Source organism: Lepisosteus oculatus, chromosome 2 (genome assembly GCF_040954835.1).
Source record: "Lepisosteus oculatus isolate fLepOcu1 chromosome 2, fLepOcu1.hap2, whole genome shotgun sequence".
NCBI classification, from domain to species: domain Eukaryota; kingdom Metazoa; phylum Chordata; class Actinopteri; order Semionotiformes; family Lepisosteidae; genus Lepisosteus; species Lepisosteus oculatus.
The window spans coordinates 18,717,442-18,740,784 of NC_090697.1; the positions used below are offsets into that span (position 1 = coordinate 18,717,442).

General features: G+C 39.5%; 1 protein-coding gene across 3 annotated transcripts in view; it reads right to left on the reverse strand.

Annotated features, from left to right (window-relative positions):
• The window catches only part of vash2 (vasohibin 2), a 32,791-nt gene extending 10,700 nt beyond the window's left edge, over positions 1–22,091 (reverse strand). The window contains exons 1-7 of one of the 3 annotated variants that reach the window (XM_015339154.2): positions 21,958–22,091; positions 20,987–21,104; positions 10,608–10,696; positions 9,360–9,416; positions 8,403–8,477; positions 3,567–3,948; positions 849–967 (exon numbers count right to left, since the gene is read on the reverse strand). In XM_015339154.2, coding sequence (XP_015194640.1) covers positions 849–967; positions 3,567–3,948; positions 8,403–8,477; positions 9,360–9,416; positions 10,608–10,696; positions 20,987–21,104; positions 21,958–22,025 — 908 coding nt within the window. In that variant the 5' untranslated portion in view covers positions 22,026–22,091. Of the gene's footprint in view, positions 1–848; positions 968–3,566; positions 3,949–8,402; positions 8,478–9,359; positions 9,417–10,607; positions 10,697–20,986 lie in introns of all 3 variants that reach the window. The other 2 variants (XM_006642967.3, XM_015339155.2) reach the window with 2 other exon arrangements.
• Between the last annotated feature and the right edge of the window lie 1,252 nt (positions 22,092–23,343).

Sequence of the window (23,343 nt, forward strand, 5' to 3'; positions counted from 1 at the left end):
TCACACACGTACTGATGTTCCAAGCACTAGACATGCATGTGTGCAAACATTAGCATAGCAAGAACCCCAACGCCCAACTCCAGGCACCCTCTTCTGGCCTTGACCTCCCCGGGTCTCCACCCTGACCTTCATGGACATGACAGACCGAATGTAAGACATAGAAATTCAAGAGTCTGAAGTGAAAAGCAGGAGAACAAAAAAAACAGCTACAAAGGAAAGGAGTCGATCGGCCCATCTAGCTTGTTTAGTGGTTAATCTAGCCAATAATCTCTTCCAGCTGTTTCTTGAAAGAAGCCAGGGTATCGGCTTCAATAACATGACTGGGTAGGTTGTTCCACATTCCAACAACCCCTTGGGTAAAGGTGTTCCTCCTGTTCTCATTTTTAAATGCACTCTGCATTTAGTTTCCACTTGTGCCTTCTGGTTTGTTCATGAATGCCCTCATCTACAAAGAACGGGTCTGAGAAAAATTCTCATTTGCATTACCATATAAAACAAACAAATGATCACCTATTTGTGTTTGATTTTTCCCCTCTGTAGTTTTGTCTGCAATAGTGAAGTACTTAAACCTAAAAAACACTAATAATACTGCTATATGCTTTAATTTTCCAAATCACATTAGATGTGTCTAAATTTAATGAGAATCTGACAAATGTAAATGTCTCCATTCATTCCGAAAGCAATGTAATTTATAAGAAATAAACTGACTCACAGAAAACTCACTTTATACTTTAGGAGCAAGAGGGTTGCTCATAAATAATGAATTTCAGTGCCTGTGAGCCATTTGTTTATTTAATTTAGTATTCTCAAAGACTGAAACACCTGAAATCAGCGGTGAAATGACTTACGATTTGTCGCGCCTGTGTAGGTGGCGTCTTTGGGGGCTTAACTGCCTCCGGCATGGAGACAGAGACTTGCCTCTGGTACGTTCTTTGACTGGAGACTGTGCTATGGAGGACTTCAGGATCTGTCAGGGAGAAGAACAGGTGCTTTCAGCAAGTCCCCTCACACGTCACGACGAGCCGAGGAGAACGCTAGCCAACTCCAGTCCCCTCACTGCAGTAGCGCAGGCTTCACGGCCACAGACGTGCCTCAGGCTTGCACTTCAGATGAACTCGCATTTCCCTGTGCTTCAATAAAGCTTTACTAGAAATTAGTTTCTGTCTTAAAGGGGAACTGCAGCACTATTTTCACATTTCAGGGTTATAATGAATCGGCAATGATGAGTGCATTTCAGACCACAATGAAACTACCAAGTACACAGTAATGTGTACAACCACAAATTTACATCACAAGTAACGAGCTGACGAAAAGGCTAGAAGTTTCAATGAGTGCATAATGCCATATTGCTGTCATTGCCTCCTATTCAGAATAAGAGTACACAATTTCCAGTGATGTGAAAGCAGCCCTATTACATTGTAAACATGCTTTAGACCATGCATATTTTGCTGCTATATTGATAGTAAATTATTTTCATTAATCAACACAAAAGTATCTAAAAAACATGTCTCCTTGTATAAGTATTATAAAAAAGAGCAATCACCCAAATACACTCAAAATAATTAACATTGTTAGGAAACTTCATTTGCTTACAGCGACTAGGGAGCAGGAAGGGCTGCTTTCACGTTGCAATTTGCGAGAACTGTTGCTCTCATCCAAACATGGTGACCATACAGTACTTTCACAAAGTTCACAATTTTACACTTAATTCAAAATTTGTAAAATTTTGTGACATCATCTTTTAATTTATTTTGTTACCATGATTTAATAACTAGTCTGAGAAATTGGGACCCTTTTAAGATGTTTGCTTACTAACAATCGTTCTGTAAGCACAGTCAATTAAAAACCATTGTACGCTTAAACAATCCAGTCAAGAGCAGTTCCTAAAATGAAGATATCAACCTCCAGATTAGATCCAATATGAATGAAACAAAAGTAAAGGATGAGAGAGAGTTTTTTTAAAACTCGTCATTGACAAAACACCACGTTTTTCTGTGTGGAGCAACTGGCCCTGAGCAAGCAGAAACATATGGATGTCTGTTCTATATTAAAGAAAAACAAAAACAAAAAGGTAATATATATTCATTCTGTGCTAATTTTAGGAGAAGCTTGCTCTTTTTTATTGCATATTGGGGGGAGAAATGAAAAAAGGTATACACCCTCTGAGATGCTGAGAAAAGTAGAAACCTTAAGAGGAATTTGCAATATACCAAGGAATTTGTGAAGTTATTTGAATTTATTGTTTATGTGGGAGTAAATGAAGATGTGAAGATGGCTGACAAATACAACCTAGACCTCCAAATTCATCACTCTAGTGTGAACATTAGAATGCTAGCGGTATACACATGATCCTAATAACACTCAACTGCAAGATGAAAAATCGCCTGGGGAAAAAATTGATCTGTTTTGGATGCAAAGTGTTCAATGGAGAGACATTTTCAAAAGGCACTTGTATCGATCAGCCTTAACATAAAAGTTTCCTCCATACTCAGCAGTTAACCCTGGAATTAAACCAAGGATAATTTGAAATTGCACTACAAAACTTTGATTCCTTGCTATTTTCATCAGGAATAACCGAGTTTGCTGTTACATTCCCCGACCCTTAGAAGGGCTCCCTTACCATTACCAAATTCTGAGAGCTTGGAAGTTTGTCAGCAGTTTGACAGTTAATGGCCGATATACAGTGCAACAGTACTAGCAGGATTTGTTTTGCTAGCAAGAAACAAGCAGCAGCCCAGAAATGACAGCTTACCACTCAATGATTTGTTAATCTAAAATAAACTGTGAGCTTCAAGTTACCTTCCTGAAGACAGCTGGCACTAGGCAGCCACTGAAATATGTTTCTGATGATCATTATTTGCCGGAAGCACTTTTAAGAGTCATCTAAGAATCATTGGAATTTGAGGATTTTTATCAAATAGATATTAAAGCAGTGAATGACATGACAATTTCATGACTGACTTAATGAACAGACTAAAACCTGTATGTTTTATATTTTGGGATTCCTGAAAAAACGCTGCATCTCAGATGTTTTAAGGAGCCATTGAATTGCCCAGGTCTTTATGACTTCAAAAACAATTATTTAAAATGAATGGATATGTGTGATCATAACATATTTTCAGATAATCATTTTTCTTTTTCAGATACCTTTGGAGAAAATCTTCTGTATTCCCCCACTAGCACCCCTTTGATGAATTACTAGGTAAATACTTTTTTTCTGAAAACAAGAGGGTTTATCCACAAGCTAAGAAGAGCTCATGCACTGGCAAATAAGCATCTACAGAGACAAGATCTTAATTTGCTGCAAGATTTGCTTTCATTTAAACCAATACGTCACAGCTTTTTTAGTTCAAAAGTTCATCTGCTATACTAATATTCAATGATGGTGATGAATGTGCAAGAAACAAAATTGCTTTTCTCTGGTGGGGAAAATGAAAACATGATAACTGCAGTCTTGGGGTTTATATATAACCAAAGTTGAACAGAACCATCAAAGCCACTCCTGAAAAACTTCCCACAAATTCATACCTCTCTCTATTTTTCTCTGGTGGCAAAGTCTCACTGACCTTCATCCTCATGTCCCTGGCATGCTTCTCCAGCTCCTTGCGCATGTCCTCCCGGCTCACCTTGCTGGAATTGAGCACCAGATATTTCCACTCGATGGGCTGGAAGACGTGGGGGTCATGAGGCACGTAGAGGCCGATCTTCACCTTCTTGACCGTGTGCAGGTAGCGCCGGTAGGACTCCTCGAAATCAAAGACTAACTCGGACAGCGTGCGGAAGACCAGGGGCTTGTCCATCAGGTCAGCCCGCCGGCTCATGCCCAGAGACCCATAGCGCCCGTTGCAGTACACGCCCAGCACCACGTGGTGGAAATAGTTCCCTGAGAACTGCGTCTTGAAGCTGATGGGGAAGCGCTCCACGGACGTCAGTCCATTGGTCAGGTAGCTGTCAGTTCATCAGGGTTAAGGGTTTCATAAGCCTTCTGTGCGCGAGGATCAATCGACTGAACAGCATGGACAATAAGAACACTGTACCAGCAACTAAAGAATTGTAAAATGAGAAACTGAATTAAGTAAAAAGGGTGCATCATTCTGTATGCATTAAAGGTCTGGCTTTTGAAATATTTTTATGATTGCAGTTTGAGAGGTGGTCAGGAAAGTTACTGGGATTGATTATTGTTATGACAATCAAATTGAATACTGTATTAGCTTCAAATAGTCTTGATTATTGATATGAATTCTCAGTCCTGGTTCTGTTGGTTTTGTGCCCCTTGGCCCTATAATCACCACTGCTAACTGATGCCTGTAATTGATATGCATGCTTGTTTAGGTTTTTGTGCACCCAGGCCTGGGCTTCAGAAGATGTTGCTCCCTTATATAAATGGACATAGATAGGAATTATAAGAAGTATCTGACATGTAGACAGGGAGTATGTACTTTTGCTGAAATCCAGTGAGCCACATTTTAATTAACACTCCTGAATGAGGACAATAATGAAATGGATTAATACATTGGGATTTTGCTGACACCAACCACAAATCCCATTCACCTTTTTAAGAAATGAAAATAAATTACTCATATGGAAAACTGAAGTCAATTTGCGTGCAATTAGGAGCTCAGCTAGTGCAACAGAGATAACCAAGTCCTGAGTACGAGCTCCAATCTATGCCAGACTGAGGAGTTTTACAAACTCTGAAGTCCAGAAACAAAGCGGTGGCTCTGTGGCTAAGGATCTGCGCCTGTGGCTGGAAGGTTGCCAAATCGTATCCCGCAGCCGGCAGAGGAATCCTACTCCGTTGGGCCCCTGAGCAAGGCCCTTAACCCCAGCTGCTACAGGGGTGGTGTACAACAGCTGACCCTGCACTCTGACCCCAGTCTTCTTGTCTCTGAGTCTCATGGAGAGCAAGCTGGGGTATGTGAAAAGAAATTCCTAATGCAAGAAATTGTATAGGGCTAATAAAGTGATCTTATCTTATCTTTGTTCTGTGTCTGAAACCTGATTAAAGACCTGCTCTGGGAGTGAGCTTTTGTAAAAATCATAATTAAAGCAAAAATGTATTGGGTTTGTGATGAAACATCACCTCTAACACAAGAATATATCAAGAGCAACAGCCATTTTATAACAACCCAGTGGCTTCTCAAACTTCATCTCAGCAACACGAGACAGGGGACATGTGTGTTGTCTTTTCCTAACTGGCACAGGTTTCCAGGAGCAAGATGGATTAAAAAACAATTAGCTACTCTTAACAGGGAGTGTTAAAATAATTTGAAATCTTTTGGTCTTTGAGCAAGACTATCTCATGTTCCACTCGCATAGAATGGTGATTCCAGACAGAAGGCCTTCAACATTCCTTATTCACTTCTAGTCCTTTTCACTGCCTTCCCTGCATATCAACAATTTGAGACCATAACAGCAATAGCTCCTCAGCAATTTTGAATAACCATCTGTTCATCAGGCTGAAGCCATGCTCCACAGAACCCCTTCCCCCACAGAGACTCCAAATGGACGCCTTAGTGTACTGACTTCCAGATCTCTTTATTACATCATGCTCATTAAATAATTATACCAAAGAAAGAATGCACAGTAAGATAAGGAAGAGCCCCACGTGCAAGTAAAGAGCTGTTTTGAATACTGCATTGCAGGAGACAATGGAAAGCACAAAACAGTAGCTTTTTCTTCCTCTTCATGTAGTCAGCACAAGACATTTTAAGACTGAAGACGTAATGCCTAAGTCTATGTGTAGAAGTGTGATACAGTCTTCTGTGGGTAGGTTTAGCACCACATGGAAATAAAACTTCACATAGATAATTGTTACCCTACAAATAAGGCTATTTATTCCCTGGCCTTCAAAGTTGTTGTTTCCTGCAATGCATCTGTATAAACACACAGCCAGTCAGGGAGACAACTGAGTATTTTTACTATTATTTGGCACATATTCACTTGCTTTGTAATTTTTGTTGTATGCTTGATGCCATCGTTGCCATAGCATACACCTAGAATTACAAATTCATTAAAAAAAAAATTGAAGGAGTCAGTCTGGTTAAAGTTTTAACCCATTCAATGTGAAGCTGTCCGATGAAAACCAATGGGGACCTCAATCATCTTTTAAAAATGTTAGACTATGACAAAGCACAGAAGGCTGATAATTACAACTACAACTATAATTACAACACTTTAACATTGAGCTGCAACAGGTAATTTACATTGACATTTCCTAATTTGCAGTAAGAATTCCTATTTCACTTTAAGCTTATTACCCTTTTAAATAAATTATCAAGTTACTGTGCACACTCTTGAGGGGCAGGCAAGTACACTGTGAAGGTTAGCTTGCCTAATCACATGGAATAAAACAGGAACTCTGAAGAGAAGGATGCACACTCTGATACACTCACATTAGAAATCCCCATTTTGAGAGAGGTCAGAGCTCTCTTCGGTAATGCGTTGTAGCTCTATTTCTCTGAGAAAGCATAGAGTTGAGTGATGATTTTAGGACTTCTAAAGTTCATCCGCTTCTCTGCTACTCATTCCTGATCCTGGAGTGCTGCTGGGCCTTCTGTATTACATTCCACCCTGATGACTTCATTTACATTGATTGTTCACTTAGCCAATTCATATTAGTTCTGGTCTTTACTCAATTGAGGATTGTGAGTTACCTAAAAAACTGGTGGACTGGGACGCTTTGGGCCCTGGAGTGAATATCACTGATCCACTATCTTTGAAACCATATCAATTCAGTGGTAATTTTAATTTCAATCAATCAAATTTTTATCTTGTACTGACATTCACAAACAGTTTCCACAGAGTCCATTACAGAAATGTGTACAGCAGATGTTTTAGGTTCAGATATCATAAACCAACCATTTGACAAACAAACAAACTCCCAAAGGGACAAAATTAATCTTTGGCATCCAAGGCTCCATACATTTCAGTTTGCCATAGAGGGTCCAGAAAATTGGCAACCTAATGCCCTTTAAAACAACTTTCATAATCAAACTTTTAACTTTAGATCATCAACCCTGTTTTATCTAAATATTTAAGAGTATATAAAAGAAACGGCAACAAATGTAACTCTGTTCTTAGAGCATTTGTCATGAGGTTGGTGATTAAGCAGTAAGACAGCAAAAACAGCTGTCTCAAAATGCAGCAGCTGTGAGAAACCCGTTTAGTCACTGCTATCAAATTAGTTGCATATGATTTGACTGAACTGTATCACAATACATACAGAATGGTAATCAATGTGTAAGTGTGAATGGTGGAACAGATATCTAAAGAGTTTGAATTCTAATCTGCCAAGCAAGGGCTATGTTACCTGGAAGCAATGGAGTTGCCACGGAAACGATCTTGAAACTGCATGGACTAGAAGGCCAAAATAATTGAGAATGTCTCCATATATTAAAAGGATCTTGAGGTGGTCTTATTCTGACAGCTGAACTTTTCTATTTCAAAGCAAGTAAAATAGCACTACATGTTTCCAGTTCATTCTTCAAAACAAAATCTGGTTATTTTGTGGGAATGTGCTGTGGGACGTCTTGCACAGAGATGAAGAGTGCATCTGTGAAGTCAGATGAGGTAGTGCCTATTGTAGAGAAGATTGGCTCACAACTGACATCTATGCCTCACAATTTATGTGCAGGGTCGAGTGGTTGGATACCAATTTACACTCGACACACCATCTGTTTCAATTCTCAGAAAAGGTTGGTATATAAAGATACCAAATTTTAAATTATAACTTTTAAATTATTCATCTGTTTTTGTAAACATCACAGCAGACAGCAGTGCAGAAACCTAAATATGTAGTTCTGACCTACATAAAACTTATTCAAATATTAATGCTGTAGAAAATCAGTAGTAGACAGTAGTAGATACAGTAGTGAGTATAGTCTTAAATATGAACTGAAAATGCAAACCATGATAGTAACTTCAACAGAAAAGTCCAAACAATGCAATGATATTCAACAAGTCGGTAATCTGTGTCACTTCAGAAACAAATGTCTCATGCTTGCGGATTTAATATTCTGACTCTTGGTTTCCTAGCAACCAAGAAGCCTGTCACGGGATGTAGACTAAATGGATAACATCTACCAAATCCGATCGGATTTTCATTCAATTTAGAAGCTGTACCAAGAAAGTACTCTCCCCTTTGAAAACTTGTGGCTTCTACAAAATGAGTTAATGGTAGAAGCCTTTCTTTTTTAAAACAGCAAAACTTACCTTTCTCCAGAAATGAGCATTAAAAGTCCAGCACAGAAGAGGCTGTAAAGGTTTGTCCTGAGCCATATAAAACAATCAGTGAAATATATGGTTACAGAAAATGACATATGCATAAATTTGGCCAACAATCCATTTTCTAACCGTTGATCTAATTTAGAGTCACAAGCAACAGACACAAGGAAGGATACATTCCAAGAATAACAGCTTCAAGGCATTTAATTGGGAGGGATTCTCTGGTCATCTCTCTTGCAGTCTCCATTAACCTGGAAAAATAATATAAATGTGATTGTGAATAATAACATACCACTGTTCGCAATATTGTTGTTTAAAAAATGACTCAAAAGATACATAGATCCTAACTATTAACACAATTTATTGAACTTGTGGGCTTGCCAAGTTGGTGTTAAATGAACACTTAAAGGAATAGACTACATTACAGGGCTGTAGACAACACACTTAGGCAGCTTTGTAAAGCTGTTATTCCTTGAGATTAAACAAAGCAGTTAACATGCAGCAATAAGATCACTACAAGCAAGTACTGGAACACTACATTCATGTGATTTTTTTAATATATTATTTTATATTTAGACATTCTTGCTTAACATTTTATTTTCACACAGGCAGGGCATTTAAGTGTTAGGAGCCATCTTAGTTGGAGGTTACAAGAGATACAGGTTTTCTACGAACAGTGTTTGAATGATTTGCTATATTGTAATTCACTGTGAATAGGGGCATCAGTTTAGCAGACAGATCAGACAGGTGGACAGTAACTGATATAATCAAATCACGGGGCACTGTCAGTCGTGATTTTCACACATTCATTCATTATGGCTTGGCAACAAACGAGGAGCTCAATTAAAATGAGACTTGAAATTACTCCTTTCCCTCCAGATTTTCTTTCAATGCGCCACTCCTAGATAAACCACAGAACTTCATGGGCCTAAGAACAAAATGAAAATGCTTACAACCAGGGAAAACCCTCTTATTTTAAAGATTTCACAATCAAATATTTGGAGTAGTACCTATCAAACTGAATCCCTTAATGCTGTTCGGATTGAGGTTTCCCTACTATAGAGAATTTGCACTGCCAGTGAAACCAATACATTTGATAAGAGAGATGAATGCACTGAAAAGGCCTTACTCACCCACTGAGAGGTCTCGTCTTTCTAATTTCAAAGAACTGCGTTCCTGTGTGGTTGTATCTGTCAGCAGAAAAGCTAAGGAAATTAAATACATCGGGAAGCAAGCCATTTTACTGCCAATTTCACAGGGTCTCAGTTATAAAAGTTCAATAAGAGTGCCTCTCCAAAATATTCAGACCCTTGCAGTTTTTACGTTTTGTTGCTTTAAAGTCTGCAGTGACACTTTAAAAGTAGCAACTAATTTGTTAGAAAACTTATACTCTATGCAAGTTACACTCTACAGATTCAAAGCAAAAAACGAAAGACAATTATGGAAAAAGATAAGAATGAATACTCAAACCCTTTGCAGTGACAAACCTAAATGTAAGTACACAAAATTAGCATAAAGAGCCGCACAATTAGCTGAGTAACCTGTCTGTGTGCAAACATGGTGGTTCCCTGATTTCACAATGTCATGCATGGTTTCATGTTTGCAGAGCATGTAAGGCAAGCCTTAAGAAAGAAGACAATTCTGTCACCAAACCATTTCTGGCGATATAATCAATGACAACAGAAAAATCAGATTTCTGGAATTAATTATTTTAATTATTTAGCTCACATACAAATTGGAGGTAAACTTCCTATAAAAGATTAAACCTCTGCACTAGGACTAGATTTTTTGGTTTTCACTTCTGATATTGGAGCTTTTTTAGAAAAATAATTTTAAAATTGAGTTTTGCAAAACTTAGTAAAAGAGATTAAATGTGAATAGGTGTAAATTGTGAGTTAAGGACAGCAGTGTGGCACAGTCGTTAGGGATTAGTAACTGGAAGGCTGTGGCTTCAAATCCCAACTGTGACACCACTGTTATAACCTCGACCAAGGTACCTCACCCACACCGTTCCAGTAAAAACCCCAGCTGCGTCAAGTTTCTTGCCACAAAACCAAAACAAATTAGGAAAAGGACAAAATGAAGCAGGGCTATGCATGAAATCTTCATGAAACTGGCTAGAGGGAGTCGGTGAAGGGTCAATTTATTATACCACTGAATTTATCAAACATCAATGAGTCAATAGCCTTAAACTCCTAGTTATAAGAATTTGTCAAATTTGATAGCACCCAAATAAACGAACTCCAAGCAATATATCAATTCAATCTAAATAAATTAAGGTATTCACACAAAATCCTTGCCTTTTCCTCAAAGTTCCATAATGGTCAGTCTAGAATGGTAAGTCTGGAATGAACAGATGAGAAACAGTGCAAAAAGGATACTGCAGCATCTTCATGTAATTCTGGATGGCCTGCAGCCAGTCTGGGACAGACATAGACGGCTTGAAGTTCGGTACCGATGGCACAGGAGGCTGCAAGAAAAGAAGGACTCCAGTAACTCTTTGCTCCATGGACACAAGCAGAACTTTAGATCTGAACATCTGCTTAGGTACTTGGGAAATCAGTAGTAAATTCTTGCTCAATGTAGCATCTCAAACCACAATCGGTGTGCCAAGCTTATTTACTGGTATCACTGTCAAATAAGCATAGTTTAACAGATAATATAATTACACTGAGATTAATTAATAACATGGTTTAAGTGGGAGATTGGCAATACTGAGTTCTGTTGCTATATATACACATGCACAATGAATTAAATGGTACCTATATACAGTACATTATTTTCTAAGTAACACATTTACAGTGTAAAGAAGATTATTTTTTTTTCATTTCAGGCTGTTGGATCACAAACTGTTACTTTGGACAGGGTGTGTAGACTTTCTGCAGGCACTGTATATTCTAAAACCTAAAGACCTCGAAACAGTGGCTAAAAAAAAAGGTTAAAGAAACGAACAGGAATGATTCCAGTATCTCACTGCAAACATCACTCTGAGCAAGACAAATCAGTTTTGATGGAAGATATCAGAACACAAATAAACCAGTTACTGGAAGAATTTTTTTTTTAATGTTATTAAAGCAACTTCGTCAGGGTGATGATGAGTGTTGCAACAGCACAGCACCAGAAACACATTCAGTGCTAACACACTTTCCCAATATAGCACATCTCCCGATAATTCTATTCCTTCCCAACAGATGCTTCCTTTGGCTTGAGTGTCAGCTATTAGATTTAAATATTAACCATTTCCTTCCTCTGGCTGCATGCAATTTAAGTGACATCCTGTAGACAGTAAACAGACTGGCAGGCTCCTGTGAAAACAGTGTCAAGGCTATGATTTCCTGTGAAGCACACAGCAGTGTAGGAAGCTCGTTTCAGGATACTATTTTTATGCAGCAAATGAAAGTGAATGTCTGAAATGTACCAGAGAGAGTGTTCCTTCTTTTGTACAGTTGTATGTATTATTCCAGGGTAGAGGGAGAGTTTTTGTCCAAATCTCCACACTGATGATAATTTGTTTGTGGGATACTACATTATGTAAGAAAAACATGTTATGCTTAAAAAAAACCATTAGAATTCTTTTACCCTTCTCATCAGGTTCTGTATTGTTTTATTTTTGAAGGATTTAAATAAACCTCTTTAAATCTCTGCACAATGCAGGTGATGTGAAGTGGAAAGACTTCTTTTTAACAGGATACCTTCTAGGAGCAGATTTTACACAAGTGGAAACCAGATGAAAGTGCCCTGGCGATAGGGAGAACGGAAGGCACTTCTTTACCTAAAGGGGTTGTGTGAGTGTGAAATGAACTACAGTCATGTGGTAGAAATCTGTAAAGCAGTTTAAAGTGCAGAAAAAGTGTACAAGCAAATCACAATTTTTTTAAAAAAAATGAGGAGCCAGAGGAGAGGTGAAGCAGTGCATTGGTTAAGGCTCTGCACGGTGAAGATTCAGGCCTGGATCAAGTCCCCGTTCCGCTAGTGATTCAGTTTTACCGAGGAAGGTAACAGAACCTTCTCTAAGATATAACTGAAAAAAATCAGAACGAGCACAGCAGGAGAAAAGCAATAGTAGACGAAGGAACCTTCAATATGGATATATCATGTTTCCTTCTCTACACCACTCTCTAAGCATTGTAGAAGAGTGGTTAAGATCTGCAAACCTATGAGCTTTTCATGAACACACAAGATTTCTTACTTCCTATGTATTGTCATGCTTTGGGTCACGTCACACTCAGCAGGTAACAAGGAGTGAATCAACGGGACACAAGATCTTGTGTTCTCCACATAAGAAAGCATCAGAATCAAAAAGGTTAATAATTTGTTTCCTTAATAAACAAAGGGGAAAGTAGTGGTGTACTTCTAGAGTGGTCCAACAGACAATGGTGATACATTCCATTTCCCCAAAAGATAGTATACCATCACTGGGTATAGTGTATTTGGACAGATACTGTTGGTCTAACCTTGAATGAGGTACTTCACACCAGTTGTTCCAGTCCACCCAGTTACAAAAATGGGAACTAGAGTTGCTGAGGGGTAATTTCATGCAATGCACCAGCAACCCATCTGGGAGCCACATCTCTCTAGTCCACTAAACGCTGCAGAAACCTCTATGTGCTCTGACCTAGTGAACCAGTGTGGCTTCTTAAGACATCCAGAAGGTCTGTCCATTGAATTCTTAAAAGCATACAACTTATACAGCACCTACAAGATTGAATAATATGCCCAATGAGGTAGGAACACAAAACAGCTGTGATCATAAAACTAAACAATAATGCCTTTGCTTAAAATAATTAAATTGTTCAACCTCAATCCGAATAGCATCGCACAGGGTAAAGTCAAATGTCATTAATATATTATAAAGAAAGAAGCTTCATCCTTGAAACAAGGACATGAAACCCAGGGTGGCAAGAAACACTTGCCCCCACTTCCTGCAAAGTTGCTACTCTATAAAGTTGCTACGCCTTTTTTTAAGTAATGGACACTAAAGTAAAACGTAGCACATTCAGTTTTGTGTAAATTCTGTTCTAGCCATCTCACAGTTTATAGAGATCCAGACTTTTGTCAAACATCTATGAAGCACTAACTGCCTAATCATGATGAGCCACGTTACTAATTTATGTCTTCCATGTGTTACCTCTTTCCATACCCCAGGGAAACAGGAAACCTTCGGGGCCTTTATATGGTTCCATTGCACTTTCAAAGAGCTGGATTATTATTCACTGTAGATTTATTTTGGTAGGAATTTTGTTTTAGCAGTATGTAGAAGTGTAAATAAATGTAACCCTGGGTTTTTCTGGAATTCATTATAATAATAACTGCTTACACTTACAAAGCGCTTTTCTGGACACTCAAATCAAAGCGCTTTACAGGTAATGGGGACTCCCCATTTATGACAAATGACCTTGCCCTGTGCAATGCTATATTGAATACAATGCAAGATTGCTTGTATTGTTTTTAAATTTATAGAACTCATTCTATTAAATATGTTTTTGTTCACATTTCATTGGCAGTATGAAACAGAGGGCACTTTACATGTACAGTATATAAAACATACAATATCTGTGTAAAGATACAGTAGAAGCAGAAGTTCATACACGAATGGTTTCCAAATTAATTACAGTAACTGAAAACAGGCTTCTTTCGGCAGAGTGTGAACTAATTTATCAAACCTAAGATACAAAAAAAAACCAAGAGATTTTAAAATCTACAACAGAATACCTGCTATTTGTTTTAACTGTTTAGCATCAGTCCAGTATAGTTTAAATTTTGTATTCTCAATTCCCAAGCAACAAATACTGCTCCTCTGCAGTTAACAAGACTCAAAGAGGCGAGACAGACACTCTGCAGAGATGAGAACAGCACTGAACTTGAGCCTGATGGTGCTGTGGACTATAATTTAGATTAATAGCATTTGGGGGGGAAAAAATCTCAGTTTCCATTACAGAACACATTAAACATTATCATCTTTAGATGGGAAACTTCAGTGGAGCACAACTGCTGAGCACATTTGAGTTTTTGATACCTCAGCATTCCTTTGAGCTATAAATGGTTTAAACATGGGCTCTTACATTTGGACTGCCATTTGCAACACAAGTGCTAACCCCAGGCACTGCCCAGTGATATCCGAGTATTTCTTTTGGGGTCTCCGGCTGTTTGGAATGTGACTCTCTGCACTTCAGCATGTCAGTGCTGGAGGTCATATCCATGTCCTTTTGAGCTATGATCTAAAGCGAGGGTATACATTACCCAGGCAAAATCGCTAAAATCAGAGAATGACATACTGGATGAACAACAGCCTGACCAGGCACAAATTGACTCTGATATTTGATCAAACTGCCACTATATACAGTGGCTCACTTCGCAAAACAGATACCACTTATTCGCAGTTGGTTCACTTGGGTCCTGTCCCATGTGACCATATGCACTGTAAAAAACCCAACAGATTCATGGAATGTTCAGATGGTTCTGTGGCATAATGCGTCAGCTGGTAACACTGGAGAACGCCGTAACGCTGGAGTAGTCTCTTATTAAAAGAAACAGGCATGTCCAAATGATTTTCGCACAACAAGCACAAGTCTCGTTTTTCTCTTGTTGCCCTCTTCCCTGTGGATGCCCCAGTCATTAGCTCACACCCAAGAGACAAATATTTCCTGGAGTAGAAAGGCTCTCTTGCGTTTCACAAATACAAAACTAGCCCTCTGAAACAAATCCATAATTAGCTGGGTGAATACTAATTTAATTCTCTCTGAATGGGTTGAAATTACTCTTGCCACCAAGAGATTACTCCATTTTAAACACACAAGTTAGGAAGCCGTTCAAGTACACTGGATGTTGCTGTCCCCATCATTTAACCGTGGTTTACTTCAAACAATAACTCACAAGATTATAGGCTCCGTTTGCATGAATACAATATATACCTCTGACCGATGCATTTTGTGCATATAATTAAACACATAAAACACTCCTGTACCTGTTTTTTATCCGCCAAAACATTTTAATTTCCTGTCGAGGTCAAAATGACAGCCCCTTCTGAACGTTTTAACCTTTTTCCACCTTTTTCCTATTCTAGTATTAGTTTATACTATATTATTATTAGTTTTTTCACCTTATTTTCATCTTATTGTTCATCCTATTAATCTAATAATATTCTAAGCAATACAATAATCTTATCTATAATTGAAACAGTAAAAAATTAATTTCAACTAACCACGACTGTGAACTGAACTATAAAGTTAACTTGTTAATTTCCTAGATACCTACACGTCATGTGGGGTCTTAAGGCACTGGCATTCCTGCAGTTTCCACAGGAAAATCGAGGAACCCAACCCCCATCCCCTAAGGCAAGTCCAGTAGCTCCAAAGCTGCAGAAGGATCTCCCTGTCCATATCAGATCTCTCAGCAAGGCAGTCAGCACTTTCAAAAGCCCCACCTTAAAACCCATTTACACTATATACACGTGTTTAACATCTTTTAACTCTGTTTACTGTTTGTCTACAGCCATCTCTTTTATTATTTTGTCATATAGTACCTTGAGATGATACCGTAAAAGGAGATATACACTGAGTGGCAACTTTATCAGGTACATCTACCTAATAGCGAGCTGGTCCCCCATTTGCCCTCAGAAAAGCCTGAATTTGTTGGAGCATGCACTCAAGCTGTTGAAAGTGCGGCACAGGGATGCTGGCCCATGTCGACTCCGATGTGTCCCATAGTTGTTGCAAATTAGCTGGCAGTGGATCCCTACTCTAAACAGCTTATTCCGTCTCATCCCACAGATCCTGTGACTGGGGAGGCCACTTCATTAAGCTGAATTTACGGTCACGTTACTGGAACCATTCCAGGGTTTTCCTAGCCTTGTGGCATGTAGCTAATCTGGCTGAAAAAGCCCCTGCACAGATGGGCACACTGCTGCCATGAAGGGATGCACCTGATTAGCAGTGATGTTCAGACATCCTGTGGCACTCAAATGTTGCTCTACTCATATCAAGGGACCCAATATGTGCCACAAAAGCACAACACACATTATCACACTGCCACTATCAGCCTGCATTGTTGACCCTCAGCAAGATGGATCCTAGTCTTCTGATCAGTGAAAACAGCAGGAACATCATCAGACCAGATAATGTTTTTTCAGTCATTGAGTGTCCAGTGTTTGTGCTCCTTATCCCACTGCAACTGCACCTTTCGTTTTTCCCCGAGAAGCAGAACCTTGTCAGGTTATCAGCTGACATACAACATCTGTGACAAAGTACTACAAGTTGTACATTGGCTCCACTGTAGTATTTAGCTGTTGGTTGACTGACTGTAGCCCATCTGGTACTCTGCACAGGCTGTGTCAGTCCCATCAGCCCCTTTTATCAACGGTCTGTTTTGAACCACCGGGCCGGATGTTATTTGGGTGGTGGCCCATTCTCGATACACCTGTGACTCTGTCATTCATGAAGACCCCAGCACTCGTGTTCCTGATGCATTCATGCCAGCACGTCTTAAACACAGTATCATGACGCGGTCATATTGCACACACACACGACCCAAATGAGTACATTTCAGACTACAATAACAGTAAAATGTACACAGTAACTTGTAAAACCTCCAAACTACATCACAAAATTGATGGAATTTCCAGGTACGTGCGGCGCCAAGTTCTGCGATTCAGAACTAGGCAACAAAACTTCCATTGATGTGTGCGACATTATAAACAAGCAGGCTTGTGAATACATCTTTTAAATCAATTGAAATATTGCCTTTGATTTCGAGAGTTGCGTTAACATGGTGACTTACAGTGCTTTCACAAAGTTCACAATTGTGCTTAATTCAAAACTTGTATTTCTTTTTCTATAACATCAATTAATTTGTTACCAAGATTTAAGAACCAGTCTGAGAAATTGGGACTGCAGTTTGCCTTTAAGGCTGATGATAAAGGCCAGTGACTGGGAGGTACAGAGTGTTACACCCACTGCTTTGCCTCCAACTCAACCAACTGGCTCCAGGACAAGACTAATTTTCCTCCTCACAGCACTGTTGCAAAAGACAGATTCTGATATTCAAGAACAAAAAAAACAAAACTAGACAGAGCATAAAAAATTATAAAAATAGTAACTACATTGTACATTTCCATCTTTCCTGCACAGAAGTAACATTGTTAACTAATAGAAGTTAGAATAACATCCATTTTCTAATTGCTTTATCCGATACATGGTCATAGGGCGATAGGGTACAGCCTATCCCAGCATGCAACTGGAACGTGGCAGGTTACACTCGGCATGAGCCCCCAGTCCATCACAGGGCACACAACGACACAGACATTCATACCAGGGGCAATTAAGCTACCAGTGTCTTTGGACTGTGGGGAAACCGGAGTACCCATAGGAATCCCACAAGAGCACAGGGAGACATACAAACAGCACCCCAGTAATTGAAACCAGGGCCCCAGCTCTGTGAGAAATAACTACTGCACCACCATACTTGTGGGAATTCCATTTCTCACAATTCATTACACTCTCTTTTCATCCGTCTTAAGCTTCTTCAATAATCTTAATATGTTCAATCCTTGAAACCTCTAGCTCACAGACCCATAAATACAAACTCATTACATTCCTTAGAAAGGCCAGAACCTTACTTTAAGTTTGCTGCTGCAGTCTGTTGCCACTGATTTTCCAAAACAATGAAAGATCTCAACTGGGATTTTAAAACAAAATGATCAAAGTGCACTGACCTATTTTTTCCTGGCTGCGAAATTTCCATTTGAAAAAAAATGTATAAAGACATAGCTGACTGTAAGAAATGTTTGTTAAACTGGGTTAAATAAGCACATGCTGATGCAAAACATTTAATCCTCTACAACCACACAAAAACACAAACTTTATTTAGGATTTAAGAAGAAACATTCTTTTACAGACATGCATAAAGGTGGTTTCCCCCCCTAAGAAACGTGCTTAACAAAATAATAAAACACTAATGATTAAATAAAAATTAGACAACACTCTTTTAAGATGAAGCCCACAACAGTAATTTGTTTATCCTCATTGTTCAACTTGATCAAATGTGTTTAAACCAGATTATGACTTAAATTATCTGACTCCTAATGTCAAGTTACTGTGCTCTTCCCAAACGCCACTAGTAATGTCAAATAAAACAAAAGATCTCAGAGTGGAAGGCCTTATGTATCTTCATGAAAATGTTGTAGGGAATTAGAAAGACTTAGTCCACAAAGCAGTAAATTAATCTTCACTGGAGAAGCAGGTGTTTGAATTACTAACAAGTTAAGGCACAGGTATTCATTCCAAGTCCTGTGGGGCTGTAGTATCTACTGGATTTTGTTCAGTTCCAGGATACTTCATGATGTGATCGGAATCAACTGTTTAATTGGGCCATATCACCAATTTCCTGGTATTTATTCAATAAGACCTGTATGCATTCCATGCTGGTGTTTAAAATGCATCTATATCATTCATGCCCTCTCACAATCTGTGTGTAAATGTACAGTGTCCTTGCCCTAAAAGTGACATTCATTGCAACAGAAGAGACTGACCATAGCTGTGCTTGAAAATGAGTAGACAGCGCATATGTTCTGCCCTCTGGGTGGCCAACCAAACCAGCCTGCTTCAAACCACCAGTGAGTTGTGCTGCGACATCCAGCATCCCTACATTAGTTACCTATAAAATCTGGTGGACCGAGTTCCTCTGGGACCAGGAGTGAAATCACAGCAGTAAGGCTTAATCGTGGATTTAAACAGCTCACACAGAAAAGCGCTCTACAAACCTACAGTGTCATCACTGAGCAGAAAAGCCAGGACCTAAACTAAAGCTCATATTTAAAAGTTAATAAAAGGATGCAAGAGGGATATATTCACTTTCAGTGATATTGCAGTATTCTGGCTATTTGGTTAGGGGCACAAAACATTTCAATAGGTTCTAAATTCCTGTGTGAAACACAATAAGCATTCTTGAAACTCATGATCAGCCATGTAAAGTCTCCTCATTTACATAATCTGACAATGTGTATGTACTAGGTATGTCCATCTTGTAATGAAATGAAAAGAGTCCGGACTGTTCTAGAGCTCTTGAGCAACAAACACATGATTAAATCTGATTATACACTGTATTTATCTCCCAAGGACAGCCAAGCCTGGCTCTGGAGAGTCAAATTCCAGCAGGGTTTATGGCTTACCATTAAATCTTCCATTTCTAAACCCACGAAACAATTTTGATTTGACCAATTAAGATGATTTGTTCAGTTTACTTAGGTTTTGAGACCATAGGAAATGAACATGTCAAATCCCTACAAAGGTGCACAGGTGGCCACCCAAGATTGAAAATCTACTTACTAAAATGATCAAAACCTTGTTCTCAGTCTTGATGTTTGGTAACTACACAGACTGAATGCCCCAGCTGCTCACAAGCCTTTTAAATATGTGCCGCCCTTTCTCAACTGTCATGTAGATCAGGAATCCCCAGTCCCTGTCCTGGAGGTGCCTACAGGTTTAACCAGCTCATTACGGTTTAATAGGGCAGTCCTTACGGTGCTTTAGAGAGACCTGGAAGGACCAGGTTTGCACCAGCCCTAAGGGGACTGGATGTGGATCCTCTCACTTGTTTGGATAGGTTTGTACTTCCACCTGAACTAATCACCATCATTCATACCTTACCCTGCATATTTAGACCATATAAATGCTCATCCTCTGTATGGGGGAAGCGTAAGACACAGAGTAAAGACGCCGAGACAAATGCACAGGCAGTTTCATTGACAGGACTGCAGTTTCACACGGTGTATAGCAGCACGCTGGCAGTGTCTAGACTCAAGAGCCGCAGCGGTGTTGTAGACGGCAATGGAGATTCGTGTAAATGGCACACTGAGGCTTTGAGAATCCATTCTCAAGCCTGGACCGCGGTAAGGGAAAGAGCCAAAAACACTGTAGACTGCTTTGATGGGATCAGCAGATTCTCATAGTTACGGACCCCCTAAAACGCCGAATAACATTAAAGACGATACATTTTAGATAGTCTTTTTCCAATAATAGCGGAGTGAAGGTCATAATAAACCACCGACACTCAACTACCTTGTTCAGGGCTCTACCATCGTCCGTTTTTTTTCCCGCAACCCCCAATTAGGTTGTTAATCCAGGAGAAATTTTCAGATACCTTACGGGATTTTTAATTATTCTTTTGCCCCCAAAAGGTTTTCAACCCAAAACGGTTTTTGGGATTAAGAGTGTGGTGATCATTCATAAGAGAAATCATTTGTTGACAATAATCGCAGGTTTACGAGCTAGTCCGCTCAACCCTCGTCCTGAACAAGATTTAATACATAGTGTTAGTGATACAAATACCACAACCCCCCTGCACAAAACAAACACACACACAAGGTGGACGTTTTAAAAACGTTCAAATATAGTAACCATTGCCTTGTTCCCCGTCCCAGAACGCCTTTTTCGGGTGACTTCGGTTAGTGAGCTACATCTTTTGTAAATTAACTTCCCAATTGCCCTGAGCGATCCCATGGACAATATCTTTAAAAACGTTCTCACCTGGAAGCGGTATACCAGTAGGTCGTTTCAGGATATTGAACTCGGAGGTTTTGTTGTATTTACAGTAAGGAAACGTACGTCTAGGAGCGCATACTCGAATCGCACGTTTCAAAAATGAACTGTGAATCCCATCGATCAAACTTCACCACAGGACTAGAATCGCCGTGACTTCATGCAAGAGAAGCTTATCGCGATGCACAGAGATGTAACAAAAGCAGTAACTTGTAGCCTTCACTTACTTTGGGGAGATATGCAGCGTTCCTAATTTTGTCCACCATCTCCTTTCCATCGGGGTGAATTTTGGCCACGTGAGTCCACATCCTCTCCCAGGTGAGACCCTCGATGGGAAAGCCGGTTCTGTTCACATAAAAGAGCACCCCTCCGTCTTTCTCCTCTTCCTCCCCAGAGGACCTGCCCGTGTTGCTGGCGGTACCGCTGGAAGAGGCGGACTCCGCACCCGAACCCGAGCTGCGGCAGTTGGTGCTTTTCGAGCGGCCGTGCCTGGCGAGTTGGGCTGCTGGTTTGCAGGTGCCGTTTGAGCTCGACCCAGTCATTTTGCACCCTAATTACTGGCGTTCTCGCCGACGCCGTGCTTATCCTTTTAAAATCACAATCCACTTTTATACTATTTCTCCATTGAAATATATATATATACTGTATACCACCACTTACGTGTACATAAAACCACTTTTAACTTTGGCACGACGAACTTCACGTTTGCAGCGACACTAAAACACTCCAAAATGGAGAAAAAATAAATAAAAATGAACAATGTAAAAGTAACATGCGTCGCTTTGCTTTTTAAAACACGAAAAACTAAAATCCTGCTTAAACACTTGACTCCCTTGTACAAAATATATCCCACATAAAAAACGAATAATTGATTTCCGGAATATCAATATTTTCGTTTTTATCCATCCACAAACTTTATACTTGGGAAAACAAAAATACGATATAAAACGATGTGTTTAATCGTTTTACAAACGGCATACAAACCGAGCCCGAACCGTGTACAGGCAAGAGAGCTGGGCTGCATGAACACGCAAGGATCACAGGAGATTCGTTCAATAACGTTTTGATTTCAGGAGTCCCTCTAGTTTAATTGCCAGCTAATTCAGACCCGTCCGCTCGACCAGCTGCTTCCCTGCGGAGGAAAGAAAAATCCTTTTGCTGCTGTCGACTCCGTTTCAAAGCTGGATTTTCTCCCCACCTGCGTTTCCTCCGGGGTCTCCTTCGTAGCTGTTTTGTACTGTACCGTATTGTTAAAACTCCTTTCATCTGGCGTTCCAATCCATCAGATGGGTAAAACTGTGAATGTTATTCTGTTTCATTGTAACCCGGCAGCCAACAACGTTCCCTCGTATCCTATTGGCTGCGGCAACAAAGAGAGGCGGCACATGTTGCCACTTAAAGGTGTAGATTCCTTATTAGGAAAACATCTCGGGTTGTCATTGGAGGCTGTCCCGGAAGGGGGCGGGGAAACAGGACCCTGGCCTGGTTTGGACACACCAGTTGAGTGAGTAGTAGCGTTTGGAGGCAGAGCACTTCTGAGCGGTTAGATGTGTTAGGTTGGCAATATTGAACGTTTGCCCAAAACCTACTCACGCCTCTGAGTTGGCAGTTTTATTTTAATGTCTAGGTTCTTAATCTTGATGGTGCGATTTCTCCCTTTTATATCAAAACCTTTGTTTTAAAGTTATTATTCGCGCTTCTGTTTTTGCGGGTTACAACCTTAGAGTCTCTTATTTTAATAACTTTGTGTGACATTTTAGTTATTGTACTGTACATAATTATGTTAGCCGGTCTCTTTTTACATAACGTGTTTCTAAAGTTGGGATAAGTTTCGATGCTTTGGATAACGGTGTTTTAAACTGATAATTCTAAACAGACGAATTAAAATAATATTTAGAAATAGGAGTTTTCGTTAATTAATATTGTAGTATAATTGTATATCCAGTTTAAGAAGTTACATATAGGTGACTTTTGTGTTGAATAAAGAAGACTAACTCAATCTGTAGTTTAGCTCCTTTCAATTGGGTTATTTTCCGGAATTTCTGGTAACATTCTAAGCAGCTTTTCCAAATGATCCAGGAAGAGCTCGAGATGGAAGAGCTAGGGTCTCGCACTCAGGGTTGTTATTTGCACCACGTCGTTTCGTCCAAGTGTGAACTGACCCATCGTTAGGCTGTCACAATACTGCCAGGGTGACACTGGTTTTAGCAGCAGAGGAGACGGCTGAAGCCTGGGAATGATTGCTTTGTCAGTCTTATTCTTATTCTGCAGCACAGAGAACGACAAGGGGATCTGATGCATAAGTACCGTATGCAAAATCCTCTAAGGGACTGACAAATATATGTATTCAAAATTGAATTTTCAGCATAGTGTATGTCAGTAGTTCACATTTTTTAAAGTATTTTAAAATATGTTGGTAGTAAATCTAGTCAATTTCAAATGCTTGCATTTGAAAATATACCTTAATCAATGGCAAAATCTGTTCTTGCATGTTCTTGTTAATGTAAACATGTGCCATTATTGGGACCTTAACTAGTTGCTGATAAAACTGTGCTAATGAAAGTTTAAGGAAATATATGCTGTA